Raw genomic sequence first — 26,476 nt, forward strand, 5'->3', positions numbered from 1 at the left:
ATTTTCCCCCTTAATATTCTGCCCTCCTTTCGTAATTACTGCTGATATAGGTAGAATTTTTTATGATTTTGTCTAAATAATGTGAGTGCATGTTCACTTTGACCTAACAGCAGTATCTTTTGACAGCCACTGTCCAAGCTTTGAGATGTATATTTTATGCATTCAGAATTGACACTTTTAGATGATTTTGAAGTTAATTTCCAATTGCATTTATTATTTTTCATTCTCAGCAACATTAGCTAACAGTGCATTTATTAGGCTTGGATTCTTCCTGGTACACTGATTCACTCAGCCATCTGAGTGACCTTTCTTTTCTACTACAACTTTGATCATGGAGGCAATCATCAATTCTGTTCTTGGATGGTGTCTGTACTTGTGCTTTTCCATCAGATATCGCAAGGAGGACTTTGGGGGAAAAATTCATTCTGCCTACTGTGTGATAATTTATATCAGTTGAACTGTGTTGCTTTTACTAATGTTGCAATCCCTCTAGAGTCTGGTGACTTTTTTAAAAAAAAAAGAAAAATTAATTTCCAGTTGGCCAACTTAAAAGAATTGCATAACAAGATTTTTAAGTTTTCGGACTTTGACTGTAATACATAAACTAAGAGCAGCATTAACTAAACACCATTTCTGTAGGCAACTTATACTCTGAGCTATAGAAAGGATCCTCCATTTAACATTTAAAACAAATGAAAAAATCTCCCCCTTTGGTTATTCTCTATTCTGTCTCTTAAGTAGACATTCTATTCTCCTGGAACCAGTTCAAAGCGATTCTTAGCTTGCTCTCCTTTTTCTTTTCCAGTCAGATAACTTCTAATCCCTGAATTGGCTTTTATATTGAGGATTAACTTGGAGATTCGTCCCTTTAGCAAAGCTATGTGAATCCTCTAGCCTTGTTTAAATCTTCACAAACCCTACCTCTTCAATCTGGGAGTGAGCCCCCACCCAGATTCTTGCATGGTGAACCATTGCTGCCTCTCTGCCTCCCTCCCTTGGATCCTTGCCGACTGATGGCCTGAGGTTCAGTGATATTTTAAGAAAACACCTTGTAAACTGATCCTATAATGGCTTCCTATGGCCTGTCATACTTTCAAAGCCCATCTCCATAACAACATGAATCACATGGGCATTGTATCCAGGCACAAATGCTAATTACCTAGCCTTTAGACTCCCAACTTTTTCATATCTTGAAACTAAATAGAAAATTTAAAGCATAACAGTTTACAAAACCTGATAACCCTAATACCTTCCTGGGACTTTGGAGACTAACAATCTATTCATCATCAGCACAAATGCTTTGGTCATTGTCTGAACACCTTGTATCATCTTCCTAGTAAAACAACCTGGGACCCTTTTAATCTTTAACAACCAAAGCACTCCTGCTTGTTTGACCCCTTAATTTCTCCAGTCTAGCCTAATTAAAAAGAGTCCCAAAACATAATCTCATAAAACATCATATTTGTAACACTAAGATCAGCAAAGTCACCAATAGAACTTGAGGATCTTCTGTTCTTATTGTCTTACTGCCTCGTAGTGTGGCATACCTAGAATACCACTAAGGAAAAAGTGAAGCCCAGTTGTAGGTGGTTTAATCATTGGAACCTTTTGAATAGTGGCAATCTGTAACTGAGGAAAAGTATAGAAAGTAGAGTACCAAATAACTAAGGAGGGTGTCTCTTTAAATACAGATGTATAGTTAAAATTTTCTTTACAAATAAAATCTATAAAGAGCATCATATCTTAGTAATGCAAATAATAAGTAAAACCAATTATCATGAAAATGAACATTTTCATTTAATATTTAGTCTTTAAACTTCTCATTGATTTTTTTCTAGGCTTGGTCAGTAATGTTGTTTTTACAAGCTTGACTTCTGAGCAAAGACATCCGCTTCTGGTGCATTTACAGAAGTTGATCCGTGTAGCAAATCCCAGCATTGCATTCATTCTTGCAGAAAAGGGAGCAGTGACCAGGTATTCAATTTTTTTTTTTGGAGTTTTCTGATCAAATACCGATGTTTCTGATTTCTATGTTTATTCAAAAGGTACACCCAGTTCCACTAATTGAGACCCTTAAGTTGGCACTTAATGGCTACTTAATAGCCTCATCCCACTGGCACTGCATTGACCCAGAGGCAGGCAGGGGGCTCACCATATGGGGAACACAACAAACAAATGCTGGTGTGTTTGCGTGCAGGCTTCCAGGGTGGGGTTCCTCATTCAAAGGCACTCAGTGCCTGATCAAGGGACCCGGCATTAGGAAGGGGGGGGCCTGAGAGTCACCCCACTGCCCTTGCTGCTGAGCCCCTCTATCCCCCTGCCCTGCGATTTGCACCCATGACCATTCACTTGTGCCTGGATTCATCCATGATTCCAGGACTCAGCTGGGTGTTATACCAGCAGCAGCCACTGCCACTGGTGGCACTGCCTGCCTCTGGCAACTCTCGTTAGGTGGGGCTTCCACTCCCAGGGTCCTTGATCCCAGCCTGCTGCTGTACTGTCAAGTGCCTAGAATCTAACATAAAGGATGTGATAAATGGACACTTGTATATTAATCTGATTGGGCATAGTCAACATGGATTTACGAATGGGCAATCATGTTTGACAAACCTGCTGGGAGTTTTTTTGAGGATCTTATTAACTGAATTGATGAAAGGAAGTCGGTGGACATAGTATACTTGGATTTTCAGAAGGCTTTTGAGCAAGTCCCTCATGGGAAGTTGGTTAGCAAACACATGAGATAGGAGGTAATGTACTGGTGTGGATTAAGGATTGGTTAACATGCAGAGTCACAGAATTCTTATGGTGCAGAAAGAGGCCTTTCAGCCCTTGTGTCTGCACTAGCTCTCCAAATGGGCATTATGACTTAGTGCCATTCTCCTGCTTTTTCCCCGTACTCTTGCACATTGTTTCTGTTCAACTAATCATCTAATGCCCCCTTGAATGCCTCGATTGAGCCTGCCTCCACCACGCTCCAGGCAGTGCATTCCAGACTTGAACCACTCGCCATGTGAAAAAGTTTTTTATCACATCACATTTGCTTCTTCTGCAATTCACTTTAAACCTGTGCCCTCTCACTCTCGATCCTTTTACGAGCGGGAACAGTTTGTCCCTATCCACTCTATCCAGATCCCCCATGATTTTGAACACCTCTATCAAATCCCCCCGAGCCTTTTCCTCTCCAAGGAGAATAGCTCTAATCTATCTTTGTAACTGAAGTTTCTCATCCCTGAAATCATTCTTGCAAACCTCTTCTGCACTCTCTCCAAAGAGTTTACATCCTTCCTAGAGTGTGCCACCCAGAAATGTACTCAATACTCCAGCTGAGATGTAACTAGTGTCTTATATAAGCTGATCTTACCTCCCTGCTCTTGTACTTTATACCGCTATTAATAAAGCCCAGGATACTGTATGCTTTAGTAACTGCTCTCTCCACTATCCTGTCACCTTCAATGATCTATACACATGCACCCAGGTCCCTCTGCTCCTGCACCCCCTTCAGAATTGTACCCCTTATTCTATGTTGTCTCTCCATGCTTTTCCTACCAACATGCATCACCTCACACTTCTCTGCATTGAACTTCATCTGGCACCTATCTGCCCACTCCACCAATTTGTCTGTTTGGAAGTTCTATACTGTTCTCCTCACAGTTTACAATGCTTCCAAGTTTTGTATCATCGGCAAACTTGGAAACTGTCCCCTGCACATCAAGATTTAGATCGTTAATATATAATCAGGAAAAGCAAGGGTCCCAATACTGACCCCTGGGGAACTCCACTACAAACCTTCCTCCAGCCTGAAAAATATCCATTGACCATTACCCTCTGTTTCCTCTTACACAGCCAATTTTGTATCCACATTACTACTTTTATTCCATGAGCTATAACATTTCTCACAATTCTGTTGTGTGGCACTGTACCTAATGCCTTTTGAAAGTCCACGTCCACCACGTCAACAGCATTACCCTCATCAACCCTCTCTGTTACCTCTTCAGAAAACTCCAACATGTTAGTTAAACACGATTTCCCCTTTGGAAATCCATGCTGGCTCTTCCTAATCAACCCATATTTTTCCAAATGACTACTAATTCTATCACGAATAATTGTTTCTAGAAGCTTCCCCACCACTGAAGTTAAACTGACTGCTCTGCAATTGTTGGGCTTATCCTTGCAATCTTTTTTTGAACAAGGACGTAATGTTTGAAATTCTCCAATCCTGTGGCACCACCCCTGAGTTTAGGGAAGACTGAAAAGATTATGGCCAGTGCCCCTGCAATTTCCACTCTTATTTTCTTAAATCTGCTTGGATGCATCTCATCCGATCCCAGTGCCTTGTCAGCTTTAAGTACCAACAATTTATCCAACACTTCCTTCTTATCAATTTTGAACCCTTCTAGTGAGAGTGTTTCTTCCTCTGTCACCATAGCCTTTGGTAAAGACAGATGTATTCATGTAACGCCTCAGTTATGCCTCCTGCTCCATGTGTAAATCCCCTTTTTGGTCACTAATTGGGCCTACTCCTCCTTTTACCTTTCTCTTAGTATTTGTGTTCCGAAAGAAGACTTTAGAATTCCCCATTATGTTGGCCGCTAGTCTTTTCTCATAACCCCTCTTTGCTTCTGTTACTTTCTTTTTCACCTGTCCCCTGAACCGTCTGTATTCTGCTTTGTTCTCAGCTGAATTTTATAAGACCATAAGACGTAGGAGCAGAAGTAACCCATTCAGATCATCGAGTCTTCTCTGCCATTCAGTGAGATCATGGCTGATCTGATAATCTTCAACTCCACTTGCCTGCCTTTTCCTCATAACCCTTGATTCCCTTACTGATTAAAAATCTGTCTATCTCAGCCTTGAATGTACTTAACGACCCAGCCTCTACAGCCTTCTGTGGTAAAGAATTCCACAGATTAACAACCCTCTGAGAGAAGAAATTCCTCCTCGCCTCTGTCTTAAACGTGTGACTCCTCATTCCGAGATTATGCTCTCTGGTCCAAGACTCACCCACAAGGGGAAACAACCTCTCAGCATCTAGCCTGTCAAGCCCCCTAAGAATCTTATATGTTTCAATAAGGTCACCTCTCATTCTTCTAAACTCCAATAACTACAGGCCCAACCTACTCAACCTCTCCTCATAAGAAAATCCCTCCACACCTGTGATCAAATACTCTACCTGACACCTGTCATAAGCATACTTTTTCTTCTTTACCTTAATTTCTACCTCCCTTTTCATCCAGGGAGCTCTGGATTTGTTTGCCCTACTTTTCCCTTTTGAGAGAATATACCTTGACTGTTTCCGAACAATTCCTTCTTTGGAGGTAGCCCATTGTTCAGCTACAGTTTTTCCCACCAACCTTTGGTTCCAGTCTATCTGGCCTAGCTTCATTCTTGCACAATTGAAGTCGGCTCTCCCCCAGTTAATTATTCTTACTCTGGATTGCACATGGTCCTTTTCTACTTCATCCTAAACTTTACGATACAATGATCACTGTTTCCTAAATGTTCCCCCACTAACACTTGGGGCAGAATTTTCGGGTTGGCAGGTGGCCACGATCAGCGATCAGGGAACAGACCACTTACTGCAATCAGTCCCTGACTGCAATTTCATGCTAGCTGGGGCTTGGCCTAAATAGCCAAGTGGTTATGGTACTGGGTTTGTAACCCCAAGATCAAGAGTTCAAATCTCACAATGGCAAACTATGAAACAATGTAACTTCATCTGAAACAGATGGAAACAGGTTTACTCAAAAAGAGTATCAAGAGTTCATGCTAGCTGGTCAATTAACGCTGAAAGGCTCGGCGCTGTTGGGGTGGGGGCAGGAGGAGGGCAAGCGCTGAAGTCAGCATTGGCGTGGGGGAGCGCAGAAGGAAAGCTCCCCGAAGGCAGAGAACTGCCTCAGGAGATGACAAATTTAAAATCTTTAAGAACAGAATTTATTATTCGGAAAAATGTCCACGTATCAGAATGAGACACCTCAACAAAAGGATGATGAAAATTTTTTCAAAACATTTCAATTTTTTTTAAATTAATCATGGAAATCTCTTCCTGCCTTTGGATGAGGTTTCCTCAAAAATGCAAAGGCCACCTGGCCAATTCGCCTGCCCACCCAGCATAACTTTGGACAGACAGCGAAAATTTGCCATCAGTTACTACTTTAATGGCCTTAACAGACCTCTTAATTGTCAGCGGGCGCACTGCAGACTCTTGTGCGCACATGCCAACTGAAATATCGAGAGAGTGTGTGATGACATCGGGACAGTTGCCTGACATTATTGTGTGCTGTTTCACACTCAAGCGTGTCGGGCATGCACCCACATGCTGAGCTGAAAATTCTGCCCTTGATCTACTTGGCCCACCTCATTTCCAAGAACCAGGCCCAACAGTGCATCCTCTCTTGTTGGACTAGACACATACTGCTGTAGAAAATTCTCCTGAACGCAATCTACCACTGTCCCAGTCTCCATTTGGGTAATTAAAGTCCCTCATTACAATTACTCTGTAATGTTTGCATCTCTCTTTCATTTCCCTGCAGATTTGTTCCTCTGCATTCTTTCCACTATAAACCATACCGAGCAATGTAATTGCATTCTTTTTGTTCCTTAGCTCTAGCCAAATTGATTCTGTCCTTGAACCCTCTGAGACATCATCTTTCTCAACACTGCAATGCTCTCCTTAACCAATACTGCCACCCCTCCTACATTTCCTTTCCTAACTTTTCTGAACACCTTGTACCCAGGAATATTTAACACCCAGTCCTACCCTTCCTTGAGCCAGATCTCTGTTATCGCCACAGCATCATATTTTCATATGGCAATCTGCGTTTTTAATTCCCTAATCTTATTTATTATCTCTGTGCAGTCACATACATGCACAGTAACCATGATTTAGACCAGCGCCCGCACCAGCTTCTGAAACAGAAAATCGATTTGTGAGCCGGACCCAGGGGACTCCTGAACTACCTGCCAAGGTCGCTTGGACTGCCTGGTCAGTCACCCATTCCCTTTCTACCTCCAGGCTTCTAAGCTGTGGCATGACCTGCTCTCTGAACGTGCTAACCACGTAGCTCTCAGCCTCATGGATGTGCCACAGTGACCCCAGCTGCTGTTCAAGCTCTGAAATCCGAAGGTCAAGGCTTTGCAGCTGGCAGCGTTTCCTGCACATGTGGTTGTCTAGGATACCAGTAGCTTCATGACTTTCCACATATTACAGGACACACATTCCACTGGACCGAGCTGCGCTGCCATGTCTTAACTCTATTTTATTTTGGTTTATTTATATTACTTTATTATACTGGCCCTGACTTTCCCTTATTCCTGGTGTTTCTCACTTAAATCCAAGTGTAGCTACTTCTTTTTTAAAAATGCGCTTTTCTAATTTACAGCAACTTAAAGACAGTCCCTGAAAGCAGTTTCTTATCAACCAATAAACTTACGGTTTTCTTGTGATGTCACTATTTATTTTCCTCCTTTCGAACTCGACGCCAGCTGGTACCGAGCAGCTGACTGGTGTGCCTTTCCGACTCCCAGATAAGTGTAGGCCTCAAACCTCAGTCCTGATTTATACTCTCCCACTCCAGGTTGCTTCCTCGCAGGTCCGCCACCTCCCCAACTCCCAAGGTAAGTGTAGGCCTCGAGCCTTGGTCCCGACTTATACTCTCCTGCTCCAGGTTGCGTCCTCGCAGGTCCGCCACCTCTGACTCCCAAGGAAAGCAGAGAGTAGGAATAATCGAGTCATTCTCACGTTGGCAGGCTGTGACTAGTGGGCTATCGCAGGGATCAATACTCGGGCGCCAGCTGTTCACAATATATATCAATGATTGCAATGTGGCGATCAAATGTAATATTTCCAAGTTCATGGATGACACCGAGCTTGGTGGGAATGTGTATTGTGAGGAAGATGCAAAGCAGCTTCGAGAGGATTTGGACAGAATTGGTGAGTGGGTAATAACATGGCAGATGGAACATTATATGGAAAAATGTGAGGTTATCCACTTTGGTAGGAGGAAGAGATGTGCAGAGTATTTCCTAAATGTTAAGAGATTAGAAAGTGTAGAAGTACAAAAGGACCCGGGTGTCCTCATCAATAAGTCACTGAGGGCTAACATGCAGGTGCAGCAGGCTATCAGGAAGGCATGTTTGAGTACAGGAGTAGTGAAGTCTTGCTTCAATTGTATAGAACTTTTGTTAGACCGCACCTGGAGTGGTGTGTGCAGTTTTGGTTCCCTTACCATAGGAAGAATATTATTGCCATAGAGGGACTGCAATGAATGTTCACCAGACTTGCTCCCTGGATGGCAGGACTGTCCTATGAAGAGAGATTGGGAAAACTGAGCCCCGATTCTCTAGAGTTTCGAAGAATGAGAGGTGATCTCATGGAAACCGACAGAATACTTAAAGGGATAGACAGGGCAGTTGCAGGTGAGATGTTTCCCCTGGCTGGGGAGTCCAGAACCAGGGTACACAATTTCAAAATAAGGGGGAAGCCACTTAGGACCGAGATGAGGAAAAACCTTTTTGCTCAGAGGGTTGTGGAAGCTCAGGCAATGAGTATGTTTAAAGTAGGGATTGCCAGATTTCTAAATGCCAATGACGTAAAGAGATATGGGGATCGTGTGGGGAAAAAGACATTGAAGTGAATGTTGAGCCATGATCATACTGAATGATGGAGCAGGCTCGATGGGGGCTGAATGGCTGCCCCTAATTTCCTAAAATACAGCTGCCCCTAATTTCCTAAGTGCACCTGATGCACTCAGAGGCAACGTGTGGCTGGAGAGCCGGCAGGCAGGATCCCCGTTGCCGCCATTAAATACTGCCCAAAAGGTACAATTTTAAACTTCTTAATGTTTTTGTTAATAATATGTGGATGAAAGAGATACAATAATTACGAATCTAAAGTAAGGATGGTGGAATAAGCTTAAGTGTAGGTATTCAATGTTCCTGTGAAATACAAGTTTGGAAACAAATATTGTTGCTACTAAGCAAGGATGCATGAGGCTTGCCAGACTGAATAAAACTGTGTACTGCATGACTTTTCTGTCGAGCAAGAAAAAGCAATACAAATTATCTCCTTCATAAAATTATTTATTTACCCTATTTTTGTTGTTTTTCCCAAAATATAGGAATGCTGATGTTGAAATGATTCTGTCTGAAAGTAGTTTTTCAGAGCCCTTGATGTTGAGAGCACGCTATTTGATGTTTCCTGGCTGGTAAGCAAGAGACAAAATTCTGTAAAGTCCAGTGCTACAATATGGTTCTTGAACTGCTGGCACTAAGGACATATGAAACTAAGAATGAACAATTTAAGATGTGAAATTGCATAGATAGGCTGGAACTTTCAGCCTTAAATTAGCGGTGTTATTTGCATTGCTTTGTTCAAATAATGGCGTATTTAGTGCAAAAAGTGATGGAATTTTTGGCAGTAGACTCGCTTTTCTTTTAAACAAGACGCACAAATGATGAGATTCTCTAATTAACAAATAAGAGTAATAGCTAACTCATCACTGACATGAGCCAGCCTTGTATGCAGTAAGAACAAAGAATAAAGGAAAGTACAGCACAGGAACAGGCCCTTCGGCCCTCCAAGCCTGCGCCGATCAGATTGCCTGTCAAACTAAAACATTTTGCATTTCCGGGGTACGTATCCCTCTATTCCCATCCTATTCATGTGTTTGTAAAGCTGCCTCTTAAACTCCACTATCATACCTGCTTCCACTGCCTCTTCTGGCAGTGAATTCCTGACAGTCACTACCCTCTGCATAAAAAACTTGCCCCACACATCTCCTGTAAAGTTTTCTCCTCTCATCTTAAATCTATGTCCCCTAGTAATTGACTCTTCCACCCTGGGAAAAAGCTACTGACAATCTACTCTGTCCGTGCCACTCATAATTTTGTAAGCTTCTATCAAGTCGCCCCTCAAACTTCCATTGCTCTAGTGAGAACAATCCAAGTTACTCCAAAACAAAAATAAAAATAAAAATACCTGGAAAAACTCAGCAGGTCTGGCAGCACCTGCGGAGAGGAATACAGTTAACGTTTCGAGTCCGTATGACTCTTCAACAGAACTAAGGAAAAATAGAAGAGAGGTGAAATATAAGCTGGTTTAAGGCGGGGGGTGGAACAAGTAGAGCTGGATAGAGGGCCAGTGATAGGTGGAGATAGCCAAAAGATGTCATAGACAAAAGGACAAAGAGGTATTGAAGGTGGTGACATTATCTAAGGAATGTGCTAATTAAGGGTAGAAAGCAAGACAAGCAAGGTACAGATAGCCCTAGTGGGGGTGGGGTGAAGAAATCGAAATAGGCTAAAAGGTAGAGATAAAACAATGGATGGAAATACATTTAAAAATAATGGAAATAGGTGGGAAAAGAAAAATCCATGTAAATTATTGGGGGAAAAAAGGGGGGAATCGGAAAGGGGGTGGGGATGGAGGAGAGAGTTCATGATCTAAAATTGTTGAACTCAATATTCAGTCTGGAAGGCTGTAAAGTGCCTAGTCGGAAGATGAGGTGCTGTTCCTCCAGTTTGCTTTGAGCTCCACTGGAGCAATACAGCAGGCCAAGGACAACATGTGGGCATGAGAGCAGGGTGGAGTGTTGAAATGGCAAACGACAGGGAGGTCTGGGTCATGCTTGCGGACAGACTGGAGGTGTTCTGCAAAGCGGTCACCCAGTCTGCATTTGGTCTCTCCAGTGTAGAGGAAACCGCGTTGCCACTTTCAGTGACCTGTGGACCTGTACACCCAGATCCCTCTGCCCATCGATGCACTTAAGGGTTCTGTCATTTACTGTATAATTCTTACCTGTATTGAACCTTCCAAAATGCATTACCTCGCATTTGTCCGGATTAAACTCCATCTGCCATTTCTCCGCCCAAGTCTCCAACCGATCTATATCCCGTTGTATCCTCTTCGCTATCTGCAACTCCTCCAACCTTAGTGTCGTCTGCAAACTTACTAATCAGCCCAGTTACATTTTCCTCCAAATCATTTATGTATATTACAAACAGCAAAGGTCCCAGCACTGATCCCTGCAGAACTCCACTAGTCATAGCTCTCCATTCAGAAAAGCACCCTTCCACTGCTACCCTCTATCTTCTATGACCAAGCCAATTCTGTATCCATTTTGTCTGTTCATCTCTGATCCCGTGCGACTTTACCTTCTGTACCAGTCTGCCATGAGGGACCTTGTCAAAGGCCTGACTGAAATCCATGTAGATAACATCCATAGCCCTTCCATCATCGATCATCTTTGTCACTTCCTCGAAAAACTCGATCAAGTTAGTGAGACACAACCTCCCCTTCACAAAACCATGCTGCCTCTCACTAATACGCCCATTTGCTTCCAAATGGTAGTAAATCCTGTCACAAAGAATCTTCTCCATTAATTTCCCTACCACTGACGTAAGGCTCAACAGTCTGTAATTTCCTGGATTATCCCTGCTACCCTTCTTAAACAATGGAACAACATTGGCCATTCTCCAGTCCTCTGGGACCTCACCCGTAGCCAGTGAGGATACAAAGATTTCTGTCAAGGCCCCAGCAATCTCCTCCCTTGGCTCCCTCAGTACTCTGGGCTAGATCCCACCTGGCCCTGGGGACTTATATTCTTCAAGACGCCTAACACCTTTTTGATCTCAACATGATCCAGGCTATCTACACACCCTTCCCTAGACAAATCGACCGCTAAGTCCTTCTCTTTGGTGAATACTGATGAGAAGTACTCATTTAGTATCTCTTCCATTTCTTCTGGCTCCACTCACAGATTCCCACCTCTGCCCCTGAGTGGGCCTACCCTTTCCCTGGCTACCCTCTTGCTTTTTACATATGTATAAAAGGCCTTGGGATTTTCTTTAATCCTGGTTGCCAATGACTTTTCGTGACCCCTTTTTGCCCTCCTGACTCCTTGCTTAAGTTTCTTCCTACTTTCTAAGTAAAATGAAGAATTGGTGGAGCAAAAAAATTTTGAGAGTTTAATTTTCGTGGATATTTGGAAATATTACATATTTTCATATTTTGTCCAGGTGGAATGGCAAATTCAGATCAGGATCCATTTTCCCACAAATGACTCAGATCTGCATTAGGTTTAACCGTCCACTTGAAAAGGCCCGATTTGCGACAAAGTGCAAAGGTAAATTTCAATTTTATGGTAAAATGAAAGTGCCATTCTTCGATTAGGGTTGAGTTCACATGTGGTAGAGTTCAAAACTGTCGATGTTGCAATTGAATGAAACAAATAAAGTATAATTCACTTAGGATTAAAAACAGATGGGCCTGAATGTAATGAATAACATTTTGATTTCGTACCTAGATGATGTGTATCCCTGGGTGACTTAAGGCATTAATAGCCGCAACTGAGGTTTTTGACACTGACTGGGATGCTACATTGGACTCAATGAAAAATATTGTTAGTCTTTTCCTTCCTTCCTTCATTCGGTGCAGAGTATTATTGTCAGAGTTATGAAAATATTCATGTCTGACATGTTTACCATGCTAGTGCCTAAAATACTGGAAAAACATAAATGTAGGGTTGAAATGTAAAGTATACAAAAATCCTTTAATATTTCCCTAGCCTCCTATGGCTGACTCTTGGTTGACCACTTTAACTTGAAGTGACATTGTATATCTGGAAACCCAGGCAAAGAGTGCTATCCCAGCTGAGCTATATCATGTTTCACAGCTACACTCATTGTCATTCAGTAAGGAGCAGTCACACAGCTGATCTTCAACCATATGGTCCCTGAGCTCTGGAATTCCCTTCCTTAAACCGCTCCACGTTTTTCTCTTCCTTTGCAACTCCTTAAAACTTACCTCCTTTAGCCAAGTTTTTTTTTATCATCCATCCTAATATCCTGCTTCACCTGTAAAGTATAGTCAAGGCACTATATAAATTCAAGTTATTGATTTTTACATTTTTTTCTTCCTCTCTCTCCACTGCATATCCACATTTTTTTATCCATTCATGGGCTGTGGGCATGGCTGGCTAGGCCAGCATTTATTGCCATCCCTAATTGCCCTTGTTCAGAGGGTATTTAAGAGTCAACCACATTGCTGTGGATCTGGAGTCACTTGTAGGCCAGACCAGGTTAGGACAGCAGATGGATGTCCTTCCCTAAAGGACATTAGTAAACCAGATGGGTTTTTATGACAATCGGCAATGGTTTCATGGTCATCAATTAGACTTTTAATTCCAGATTTTTATTGAATTCAAATTTCACCATCTGCCATAGTGGGATTCGAACCTAGGTCCCAGAACATTATCCTGGGTCTCTGGAACACTAGCCCAACCTGACTCTTCCCCAACTTCAAGGGCATAGAGGCCAACTCCCCAGTTATTGCCAGGGTGAAAATTGCTAATCTTCTTACTCAAGCCTTTCCCATAGTTCCTTTTAAATTAGTGTATTTTTAGGTTTTATACCTAATTCCTGCTCCTTTGTCTTTTTAAATTGAAGACTATGTTACACTTCAAAAACAAAAACAGAATTACCTGGAAAAACTCAGCAGGTCTGGCAGCATCGGCGGAGAAGAAAAGAGTTGACGTTTCGAGTCCTCATGACCCTTCGACAGAACTTGAGTTCGAGTCCAAGAAAGAGTTGAAATATAAGCTGGTTTACTCGAAACGTCAACTCTTTTCTTCTCCGCTGATGCTGCCAGACCTGCTGAGTTTTTCCAGGTAATTCTGTTTTTGTTTCTGTTTTGGATTTCCAGCATCCGCAGTTTTTTTGTTTTTATCACTATGTTACACTTGCTATTCCATAAAGATTTTGTGTGTGCTATCAATCTTTTATTACTACCAAGTTGAGATGTGTACTAAATCTTGCAGCCTCCCTGATGCACTATTTCATGAAGCAGGTTAGCAACCCTCATACTTGGGCTTCAGCAATTTATACAGAGGTTCAACAACAACTTGAATGAATTGTCAGCAAGGTTGGCTCAGAGATTGGATTCATTTAACAAAGAGTTAGTACTATAATGAAAAAGTAGTTAAGATTTGGAAATATTTAGATAAAATATGTTGAATGGGCTTCTTTATTCAAATTTGCTGAATTTTTAATGGGGAAACCAATGTATACCTTCAGAATGATCCTTAGTCATCTTGTCATTTCCTTGTTATCTAGCTTTGAGAACCACACTGAAGTCATTTCCTTTCACTGGAAATATATATCACGTTCGAGCACAACTGAAATTTGCAGGTACCTACATTTTGGCGCTTCATTTCTATCATCTTGTGTAGCATATTTATTTATCTGTTGAGGTGACATCATTTCTGTGACTTTTGAGGTACTTTTGTTGCTTATTATATTGAAAATTAGAATGATCTAATATTGGATATATTAAATTACATTGAATTTATGTTCTCAGGCATAGCACTACTACTTTGACTGAATGGCCCCCTTCTAAGATGTAACCATTCTATGATTCTGTGATATTTCACTGAACAACTTCCTTAAGATTTAACCTCATTCATTCAACTAATATACAGGATATTTAAACATGATCTGTGGAACAGTTTATCAGAAATATTTGTGATCGTCATTGTTCAATTTGACCTATTTTACACATATTGCTGCGGGCTAATATAGCATGAATGTAGCATTGGGTGCCGGGACACTGAATAAATTTAAGGATGAGATAGGCAAATTTTTAATTAGTAACGGGTTGAAAGGTTATAGGAAGAGGGTGGGAAATTGGAGTTGAGGCTGAAATAAGATCAGCCATGATCGTATTGAATGGTGGGCAGGCTCGAGGAGCTGAGTTGCCTCCTTCTCCAAGTACTTATGTTCTAATGAATGTGCTTAAACCTGCAAAAATATCCAATATGTAACATTCACTGTATGGAAAAATTACATGCATGATTTTAGTGCTCATAGGAACAGGAGTAGGCCATTTAGCTCCTGAATCCTGTTCTGCCATTCAATTAAGTCATGGCTGATCTGTATCTCAACTCCATTTACCCAACTTTGTTCCACGCCTATTGAAATCCTTATCAAACAAAAATCTACCAATCTCAATTGTAAAAAAAAAAAATCAGTTGCGCCAGCAAGCATCTTTTTGGGGAGAGAGTTCCAAATATCCACTTATTACTTCCAGGTTTCATTCCGCATGACATAATGCTATATTTAATATGTAAGATTATGTCCTTTTTTTCTGGATTTCCCCACCTGAGCAAAGAATTTCTCTGCATCAACACCATTAGATCCCTTGATCATTTTAAACACATTGAGCAGATCTCCTTTCAACCTATAATCTCAAGGGGATATAAACTAAGGTTATACAATTTGTCCTCGTCATTGAACGCCTTTTGCACTATCATTCTGGTGTATCTGCATTCTGCAATTTCTGAGGCCAGTATATTTTTCTGAGGCTTGTTGCCCAAAACTGAATGCAGTACACCATTAAAAGCCTAATCTTGGTGTGTGCAACTGGAGCATCACTGCCTCACTTTTTTTAGATTCCAGTCTCTTTGAGGTATAGACCAACACTCCATTAGCTTTTTTAATTACTTTTGTGTCAATGCACTAGTTTTTAGTGATTTAATATATGTTATGTGCTTTTTAGCATATGAATGCTTAAGTTCTTTTGCTCCTCGACAATTCCTACTTTTTAACCATTAAGAAATTATCCTGGTTTTCCTTTCTCAAATCCAAAGTGCATGACCTTACACTTCCCCACATTGAACTTCATCCAAAGTTTTGCACTCACTTAGTCTATATTTATGTCCCTTTGTAACTTGCAGCTCCAATTCACAGAACTTATTATGCTTCTTCATTTAGGCCTCTGCAAATTTGGATACAAACTCTATTCCATCATCTAGGTAGTTAATGTGTATGTTGAAAGGCTGAGACCCCAGTACTGATCCTTGGTGGGGGGTGGGGGGGGCACCACTTGTTCCATTCAGAGAATGTACCCTTTTAGCCCTGCTTTCTGTCTGTCACTTACCAACCAATTACTGACCCATGTCACAATGTTACATCCAATTCCATGGACTTTCGTTTTTTCTAATAAAATGTTGTGCCAAACCTTATCAGACACCTTCTGGGAGTCCATATGGATAACTTCCATACAAACACCCTATCCACCATGTTAGTAGTAGTTGCCCCAAAAACTAATTCAACTAGATTAGTCAAATGTACCTATCGATCACAAATCCATACTGATACTCTTTAATCAGCTGCTACTTTTCCAAGTACTCGGTCACCCTATTGCAGTCCCGCTCTGAACTGTTTGCCCTTGGCATCCTACACTGTCCCAGTGCAGCTCAATGCAAACACATCTTACTTCTTGGCATTTTACAGCCTTCTGGCTCAACATTGAGTTTAACAACTTTAGACATTAATGACCTCCCCCTTTTCTCTCAGACAACAGACGCTGCACTGGAGCCACTGCAAATGGAGGAAGCCTGGGCTGGTGCTAAGGAAAGGAGGTGGGATTCCCTGTTGGTACACAACTGGAAAGGTAGCAGCACTCCTGGGTCTACCTTCCTTTCTTTCACCATGATAGCTGCCTCCTCATGGCAACTCCCATGGTAAAAGAATGGTAGGTAGACCCCAGGAGTACAGGCTATCTTTCCAGCCGTGTCCCAACAGGAAATCCACCCCCTTCTGAAGCCTGATTCTCCCCCTCCTTAGCTGTAGCCATTTACATTTATGCTTCCTCTTGCAAGGGGCTACTATTCCTTTTGTTATTCAATCACATTTGCTTTATCATAGATCTATCCCTTTTGATTTATTTTCATGGATCTGTATTTGCTTAAGAACTGTTCATCTCTAACGTCTTCTGATTACGTTGACATGAAAAATTAGCTTTAATTACCTTTTCACAGATGCTGCCTAACCTGCTGAATAAATCCAACATTTTCTTTTATTATAAAAATTAGTGTTTCTTTTATTTAACTTTGACAATTAAAAAATGTATGTATTATTTTGTTGAATTCAATTTAAAAAGTACGAGTAAGAGTAGGTCATTTGACCCTTAAGTGCCTACTTCACTATTCAATAAGGTCATGGCTGATCTACCGCAACTCCATTTTCCCACCCATAAACCTTTCACATGTTTCAATGAGATCTAGGGAATACAGGTCTAGTCTACTCAATCTCCCCTCACAGCACAGTGCCCTCATCCCAGGAATCAGTTTTGTGAACCTTCGTTTCACTTTCTCTAAGGAAAGTCTACCCTTCCTCAGATAACGAGACTCAAAATATCCACGTTAATTCATGTGCAGTCTGTTAGGCACTAGATATAGTTTAAGTAAGTTGAATTTTTATTTGTGGGTGTTAAGAATAAGCCATAGCTTTTTAGTTCAAGTAAGTTTTACTTACGGGTTAAAAGGATGAAACCTGGGCTTCGTTTCACTTTGAAGAATGTTGGCTGTGTATTTTTGGGTTTGTTTGTATATACCTCCTTTCTAATGAGGTTTCATGACTCTTGAAGTCAGAAAACTGGGCTTTTGCCTAGCAACGGGCGGCCCACAGACACACAAAAACAGAAAGCAGATTTTTTGTTCAGTTGGAAACAGGAACTAAGAGAAGCTGGATTGGATAGAAGCAGATTTCTCAAAAGAACAGAAGAAAGGGGGTCGCAAGAAGACCTTCTAGTCAAAGGACAAGAACAGTATTAAGGAAAAGGTCCTGTTAAGTGAAGTTAAGAGTGAGGAGCGGAGGAAGACTCCACGTTTAAAGAGAGAAAGCTGCCGGACACAGACTTAAATCAAAATAGGCTTGTGAGAAGCCAGAAGATCCAAGGAGGCAGCCAAAGGCCGGTGACTCTTTACTATAGGCCTGTGAAGCACGCCTTGTTCTGTTGGCACACATGAGTATGAAAGAGAGAGTGCGTGCAAGGCAAAGCTTCCAAAGTGGTAATTCCGGGGGAAGGAACATAGGAAGGAGAGATCAAAACCCTGGAGGTGGACCCTTGTGGAAGGTGTCCAAGAGAAAACTGTCTATTGTGGAGTATTTTAAACTAACACTCAATACAGGGTCTTTCGTTTAAACGTCAAGCAGCCTTTATTTTTACACCGGTGGGGAGAGGATTTCTACTGGTAAACCAGGAGACTTCTCCAATAATAAGAGTTTCAAGCAGTTTATATACTATTCTAATTGCATTACAATCACAGTGCCGCCTACAACAGAAACTGATACCATTAAGAAGGACTGGAATTTAGGACATCACAACAGTGACACAGGATAACCACCATCATGTAATCTAATTAAAAAATGAAGAAAGCAGTTATCACAACTAAGTGGCCTCAGACAACATCCTGTCATGGGAAGAGAGAAATCTGTTACATAGAGATCAACTTTGGAGCCAAGGTCAGCTCATCTTGATAGGATCCATTGCATTCAGTTGTGGAAATAACATCAGCACAGAGCAGGTTTGTCCAGAATGACGTGCTGGATCAAAGTGGGTCCTAAGCACTAATCATCCAGCAAGATGGCCTCAGGTGATGTGTTTGTGATACTCTGTAAGCTTAGCATCCAGGAACAATTTTAACCCATAGGGCAGAATCTTGCCCTTGGGTGGCGGGCGAGCCCCACCGGATTGGCAGTGGGCGGGTAGCCAACACCTGCCACGTAACGGGGCCCGCCGCCATTTTAAGTGGGCGGGCCAATTAAGGCCTTCCCAGCGGCATCCCCAACAGGAAGCGCTATGCTTCCTGTGCAGGGGGTGGGGAGGGATTCCCCACCTGTCAAAGTGCGCTCTTTCGCGCGCATGAGGCAAAGTGCTGTCTCAGGGAGATTACTGACAGTGGTAAAAACTTTAAAAATAGAAACATTAAAAAATTATTAACGTCCCCTCATGTGACAATGTCACAGGAGATGGGACATGTTAATAAAGAACACAGAAACTTTATTATTTTTGTACAAAATGGACATGAAACTTCATCCCACCAGTGGATGAGGTTTCATGAATAATCAGAAGCCCACTGGGGCTCCTGGCCTGCCCGCCAGCCTTAAGGTTGGCCAGGCAGGTCTTTAAGTACTTTACCTAGCCTGTCAATGGCCTCAATTGGCCATTGACAGGTCGACGGTCGGACAGCCAATTTTGCTGTCCGCTCGCCTTCCTAAAAATTTAAAGGGACCAGGAAGACATTAGGGATTCCTCCTGACATCATCCCGCATCATTTGCCCCTCGGTGACCAGGCCCCGCCCCCAAATTGCCGTGGAGCTTGAAAACCCCACTTCATGTTGTTTAGGAGAAGATTTTTTATTTACTCATTCATGGGACATGGGCTTCCCTGGCTGGACCAGCGTTTATTGCCCATCCCTAGTTACCCTCGAGAAGGTGCTGGTGAGCTGCCTTCTTGAACCGCTGCAGTCCATCTGGTGTGGGTACACCCACTGTGCTGTTAGAAAGGGAGTTCCAGGATTTTGACCCAGTGACAGTGAAGGAACGGTGATATATTTCCAAATCAGGATGGTGAGTGACTTGGAGGAGAACTTCCAGGTGGTGGTGTTCCCATCTATCTTGTCCTTCTAGATGGTAGTGGTCATGGGTTTGGAAGGTGCTGTTGAAGGGCCCTTGGTGAATTCCTGCAGTGCATCTTGTAGATGGTACACACTGCTGCCACTGTGCGTCAGTGGTGGAGGGAGTAAATGTTTATGAATGTGGTGCCAATCAAGCGGGCTGCTTTGTCCTGGAGGTGTCAAGTTTCTTGAGTATTGTTGGAGCTGCACTCATCCAGGCAAGTGGGGAGTATTCCATCACACTCCTGACTTGTGCCTTGTAGATGGTGGACAGGCTTTGGGGCGTCAGGAGGTGAGTTACTCATCACACGATTCCTAGCCTCTGACCTGTCCTTGTAGCCACGGTATTTATATGGCTAGTCCAGTTCATTTCTGGTCAAGGGAACCCCCCAGGATGTTGATGGTGAGGGATTCAGTCATGGTAATGCCATTGAACATCAAGGGGTAATGGTTGGATTCTCTCTTGTTGGAGATGGTCATTGTGTGGCACGAATGTTACTTGCCACTTGTCAGCCCATGCCTCGATATTGTCCAGGACTTGCTGCATTTGGACATGGACTGCTTCAGTATCTGAGGAATTGCATTATCTGAAAGTTGCTGAATTTGCCTACCTGCATTTGTGGGTCTATTTGTATTCATTCATGGGATGTGAGCTTAGCTAGCTGGGTCAGCATTTATTGCCCATCCCTAATTGCCCTTGAGAAAGTGGTGGTGAGCTGCCTTCTTGAACCGCTGCAGTCCATCTGGTGTGGGTACACCCACTGTGCTGTTAGAAAGGGAGTTCCAGGATTTTGACCCAGCGACAGTGAAGGAAGGGCGATATATTTCCAAGTCAGGGTAGTGAGTGACTTGGAGGGGAACTTCTAGTGGTGGTGTTCCCATTTATCTGCTGGGCTTCCCCTTCTAGATGGTAGTGGTTGTGGGTTTGGAAGCTGCTGTCGTAGGACCCTTGGTGAATTCCTGCAGTGCATCTTGTAGATGGTACATACTGTAATGCCATTGAATATCAAGGGGCAATGGTTGGATTCTCTCTTGTTGGGGATGATCATTGCCTGACACTTGTGATGTGAATGTTACTTGCCACTTGTCAGCCCAAGCCTGTATATTGTCCAGGTCTTGCTGCATTTGGACATCGACTGCTTCAGCATCTGAGTAGTCGTGAATGGTGCTGAACATTGTGCAATCATCAGCGAACATCCCCACTTCTGACCTTATGATGGAAGAAGAGTCATTGATGAAGTAGCTGAAGATCGTTGGGCCGAGGACACTACTCAGTGGAACTGCTGCAGTGATATCCTGGAGTTGAGATGACTGATCTGCAACAACCACAACCATCTTCCTTTGTGCTAGGTATGACTCCAACCAGTGGAGAGTTTTCCCCCTGATTCCCATTGACTCCAGTATTGCTAGGGCTCCTTGATGCCACACTGTCAAATGCTGCCTTGATGTCAAGGACAGTCACTCTCACCTCACCTCAGGAGGTCAGCTCTTTTGTCTATGTTTGAACCAAGGCTGTAATGAGGTCAGAAGCTGCATGACCCTAGAGTAGGTTATTGCTAAGCAAGAACTGCTTGTTAGCACTGTTGATAACCCCTTCCATTACTTTACTGATGATCAAGAGTAGACTGATGGGGTGGTAATTGGACGGATTGGATTTGTCCTGCATTTTGTGTACAGGATATACCTGGACAATTTTCCATATAGCCGGTAAATGTCAGTGTTGTAGCTGAACTGGAACAGCTTGGCTAGTGGCACAGCAAGTTCTGGAGCACACGTCTTCAGTACTATTGCCAGAATATTGTCAGGCCTCTTAGCCTTTGCAGTTTCCAGTGCCTTCAACCTTTTCTTGATATCATGTGGAGTGAATCGAATTGGCTGAAGACCGGCATTTTTGATGCTGGGGACCTCCGGAGGAGGCGGAGATGGATTATCCATAAGGATGATCTTGCCTGTCTTGCCCAGTGTCCCTATACACCAACTCTTGACCAAGTTATTTAGTTGGATGCTCCATTGCAATGAAAAAAACTACTTCTCCAGTACCTCCTTCCCCTGCACCTCACAACCAGGTCACTGGTTTACAGCAAGCTTAGGATTCTGATATTTAACAAAAATTCTCTTGCTTCAATAGTTTTACTAGCTTGTCAGTAAATGCAGATAAACAAAAGTGACTGCCTATATTGGGAAATGAAAATGTGTTCTATATACGAAGGGAGTGAAACCCAGTTTTGTGCATCTATGTTTTCCCAAATAGGAATGTGTCTGGCCTGTCAGTTCTGAAGAAACTACATTTTATAGTGCTCTATTGTTCGCCCCTGTGGCTCACACTACCTTCTGTCCACCTAATGAGTGGTCAAATCTTGTCAGTTATCTATTGCCTAAACATCCATCTAGGGAAAGTAAATGGGATTGATGTAGCTCAAAAATAATATGCCTGATTTGGAATTTGGAATCAAGCTCCCTGTATGACAGATGTAACGGTATGATACTTGAGCCAGGTTGGTGTGCAATATTGTAGGGGATTGTTGACTATTGACTAACTGGACAGGCTCACTAATGGAGCTTTTCGGACTAGTCCTGTCACTAGGCAAAGGATTGTTCCCACTAAGTTCTAGATAACCTTGCATGCTAATGAGCTAATTGATCAGTTGATCCTCGCTGATCTAGCAGCTGGCAGTTCGCTGTGTTAGTAAGCTACACAGCTTTACATCTACCACTGGGAATCTCTAGGGGACACCTAATAGAGGTATTCAAAATGATGATAGGTTTGATAAAGCAAATAGAGAGTAACTATTTCCTCTGGCAGGTGGATTGGTAATTTGAGGTTATAGACTTATAATACTTGATAAAAGACCTACAGGGGGCATAAGGATAAACTTCTGAACATGGATGTTTAAGATCTTGGACACCATCTGAAAGTGTTGTGGAATAAGATTCTAAAGTAACTTCCAAAAGGCAATTGGATGTGTACTTCAAAGGGACTAATTTGCAGGGTGTGGACTGAATTGAACAGCTCTTTAAAAGAACTGCTATCCTGTACATAATCCCTCTGCTCAAGTTAATGGGTTGTGTCGCTTTGGGGGAATTTCACATTTGGTAAATTGAAGTCCTATCTGCATATTTCTCTAGCTTAGTTTGGAGGCAAACTGGTGATGGATTTCTAAGTGTACTAAATGTCTGTTAGATGCTTTTTCACAGTTGGTAAGAGAAGATTGAACATAGAATCATTCTTGAAGCCCCTCCTAGCAATGTCTGATTACATCCTTGCAGCTTGCTGCAGAACTGGAGGCCTGGGAGTAATTTGGAAGCCCAGTGCCTCGCCTGCAAGCATTGCATCATTCTAGCATGCAGCAAAGAAAAATAATTGGCCTGTTGACTATGCATAAAAGCTTTTCCTATGATGGTTTTCAGTAATCTACAGGCCACCTTTTTCTGCAGCTTTTAGGATTTCAATATGTTCCCAATCATATTTGGAATCATCTTTTATAAATCATTGTCTTATTTTTACTTGCTGTGCCTTACAGATTCTGAAAAAATGTTTGAAATCTGCCACAACACTCAGACTAATATGTTCTGCATGGCACCCTTACAAGATGGCCCTTCTCCTCCTCCTCTACAAGGTGATGGGAGGACCAGTGGGAAAAAGCTTGACAGTTTTGTCGTTTTCATCGGCTGCATGCTGAAAGAGGAGACCATGAAGGACTGGCTGCGACAGTGTGCAAGCCAGGTAGAGTTTTGGAATGCAAATGTGTCCGATACATTTCTGACTCTTGTTAATGCATCTTTTTAAACCTCCTTCCTGCAATAGTTATATTACTGGATTGTGTGACTTTTTTTCTAACCCTTAAACTGTGCCAGATTTGTGCCGTTTTACACCTACGCTGAAACGGATGCTAATCTTTTTTATCAGAATCATTATTATCCTTCAAGTTAGAATGCTGTGAATATTTCACCAATGCCAATCTTGTTCTATAGAAACAGCAGAAGAAACCTCTCAAGACATTTGAGACCCTCACCAAACAAGAAATAAAAAATGTCCATGTAAGTAATCAGTCAACCAATTTGATCATTTGCTTTGAAGCCTGAACCTGCTGGTTATCACATGAGTTAGTTGAAAGAGATAATTGAGGCAGCTGAATGGCACTGCATGCTGATGTACAGTCACTGTCTGTATTCTTGCATTCTTGGTTGAGCTATATGGGGAGCAGGGTGGAGGTGATTCACAACTCATGGAGAGGGAGAGGAAATTAGCGAACCCATTATTGACACAGGGACCAGTTGCAGAGTACTACGACAAAGGAAACATTACCTCCCTGTTGTCTTAGAATCATAGAACGTAACAGCTCAGAAGGAAGCCATTGGGCTAGGCCTGCCTGAGTGGCTCTCTGAAAGTGCTGTCCCATTTAGTCCAATCCCATTTTTTTTCTTCCCTGCAGCCCTGCATGTTCATCCCCTTGAAGTATGTGCCTTTTGAAAATTGCCTTTTGAAAGTTACTTTAGAATCTGATTCCGCTATACTTTCAGGTAGTTTGTTTCAGATCTTAACAACCATCGTATGAAGAAGTTTCTCCTCCTGCCCCTTTCTTTAATCAGTTCAGGTTTGATCCACTTTCAAGTTTCTCCCTACTTTCTCTATCAAAATTATCATAATTTTGAATAACTGTTATGTCTCCCCTTAATCTTTGTTCAGAGGAGAACAATACCAGATTCTCTAATCTCTCCACAAAACTGAACTCCCTCATTTATGGTATTTCCTTTGTACCCCCTCCAGGACCTTGACGTTCTTCCTAAAATATAACGCCCATAGTTATACACAATAATCCAGCTGAGGCTGAACCAGAGATTTTTTAAAGATTTAGCATTGCACCTTATTTTGGTATTGAATGCACCTATTTACAAAGCCAAGTATCCTACACTTTGCTAACCACCTTCTCAACTTACTCAGTTACCTTCGAAGATATGTAGATTATGAATACCCAGAATTCTCTATTCTTGTACCCTGTGCAAAATAATACCATTTAGATTATACAAAAGCAAAATACCGGAGCGTCTGGAAATCTGAAATGAAGGTAGAAAGTGCTGGATATATTCAGCAGGTCATGTAGCCATTTATGGAGAGAGAATCAAAGTCAATGTTTCAAGTTGATGACCTTTCATCATTTAAATTATATTTCCCCTCTATGCTATTTCTTCTAAAGTGTGTCACTTCACATGATCCACATTATTGCACTTGCCTTCTGTCTGCCCATTTCTGTTTTTTCTCTGTCCTTCTGAAGACTGCTGTTATTATGCTATTTGCTTCATTACCAGGTTTCAAGTGCAAACTTACAAGTTGTACTCTCAATGTCAGAAGCTGTTCTGTATTGTCTTAATTTCAACAAATCTTTAGACCTCAGTATGAAGAGTTCAATAATCGTACATTAATCAAAACAGGTTATTTTCTTAAAATTCTTGATCTTTTAACCTACAGGTGAAACGCCACTTGGAGCTACCTCCGCCTGGTTGGTTTTACAATGGAAACCAGTTTGTTAACTTCTTCGGAGAAAAGAGTGACTATCACCCATGTATCCTTTCAAGTTTGTGCTTTAAAATTAGTAATTTGAGCTTGAGATCGATTAAATGGGCATTTTAAATTGGTTTTTATTAAATACTTTATATTTTGAATCTCTTTGGGAACTTTAGGACTCGAACCTCCAGCTCAACATTTAGGACTGTTTAAACTTAACGTTTTCTGTTTTTGTGTTTGGGCCAATGAGCACAGGGGAGATGGATGACTGGGACTTAGTATGAATTAGGATATGGGCAACAGAGTTTTGAATTATCTCAGGTGTCTGAGAAGACCATAGTCATAGAAGCAGAAGTAGGCCTTTTGGCCTGTCAAATATGCTCCGCCATTCAATGAGATCATAGCTGATCTGATAATCCTCAACTCTACTTTCCAGCCTTTTTCCCATAACCCTTGATTCTCTTACTGATTAAAAATTTGTCTATCTCAGCCTTGAATATACTTAATGACCCAGCCTCTACCACCTTTGCGGTAAAGAATTGCACAGATTCACTACCCTCTGAAAGAAGAAATTCCTCTTCATATCTGTCTTAAATGGGTGACCCCTTATTCTGAGATTATGCCCTCGGTTCCTAGACTCTCACAAGGGGAAACAACCTCTCAGCATCTACCCTGTCAAGCCCCCAAAGAATCTTCTATGTTTCAATAAGGTTGCCTCTCATTCTTCTAAACTCCAATGAGTACAGGCCCAACCTTCTCAATCTCTCCTCATAAGAAAATCCTTCCATACCTAGGATCAACCTAGTGCACCTTCTCTGGACTGTAACCAATGCCAGTATATCTCTCCTTAGATAAGGGGACCAAAACTGTTCATAGTATTATAGATGTGATCTAACTAGTACCTTGTATAGTTTTAGCAAGACTTCCATATTTTTATAGTCCATTCCTTTTGAAATAAAGGCCAACATACATTTGCCTTCCCTATTACCTGCTGAACTTGTATGCTAGCTTTTTGTGATTCATGCATGAGGACCCCCAAATCCCTCTGTGCTGCAGCTTTCTGCAGTCTTTCCCCATTTAAATAATATTCAGTTCCTCTATTCTTCCTGCCAAAGTGCATAATCTCACATTTTCCCACATCATATTCCATCTGCCAAGTTTTTTGCTCATTCACTTAACCTGTCTATTTCCCTCTGTAGACTCTTTGTGTCATCCTCACTACTTGCCTTCCCACCTAGTTTTGTGACATCAGCAGACTTGCCGATAGTACATTCATTTCCCTCATCCAAGCCATTAATATATTGTAAATGATTGTGGCCCCAACACTGATCCCTGTGGCACTCCACTAGTTACAGGTTGCCATCCTGAAAATGTCCCCCCTTATCCCAACTCTGTGTTCTATTAGTTAGCTAATCGTCTACCAATGCTAATATATACCCCCAACACTATGGGCACTTATTAAGTAGCCTTATGTGTGGTACATTATCAAAAACCATGTGGAAATCCAAATATATTATA

General features: G+C 42.0%; 1 protein-coding gene across 3 annotated transcripts in view; it reads left to right on the forward strand.

Moving 5' to 3' along the window:
- dnaaf9 (dynein axonemal assembly factor 9) overlaps positions 1–26,476 on the forward strand; it is a 237,916-nt gene that overhangs the window by 205,177 nt on the left and 6,263 nt on the right. For all 3 annotated transcript variants that reach the window (XM_041190151.1, XM_041190158.1, XM_041190167.1), the window contains 7 exons: positions 1,839–1,974; positions 9,117–9,203; positions 12,016–12,122; positions 14,110–14,184; positions 22,977–23,179; positions 23,428–23,493; positions 24,923–25,016. In XM_041190151.1, coding sequence (XP_041046085.1) covers positions 1,839–1,974; positions 9,117–9,203; positions 12,016–12,122; positions 14,110–14,184; positions 22,977–23,179; positions 23,428–23,493; positions 24,923–25,016 — 768 coding nt within the window. The remainder of the gene's footprint in view (positions 1–1,838; positions 1,975–9,116; positions 9,204–12,015; positions 12,123–14,109; positions 14,185–22,976; positions 23,180–23,427; positions 23,494–24,922; positions 25,017–26,476) is intronic.

Source organism: Carcharodon carcharias, chromosome 1 (genome assembly GCF_017639515.1).
Source record: "Carcharodon carcharias isolate sCarCar2 chromosome 1, sCarCar2.pri, whole genome shotgun sequence".
Lineage (NCBI taxonomy): Eukaryota > Metazoa > Chordata > Chondrichthyes > Lamniformes > Lamnidae > Carcharodon > Carcharodon carcharias.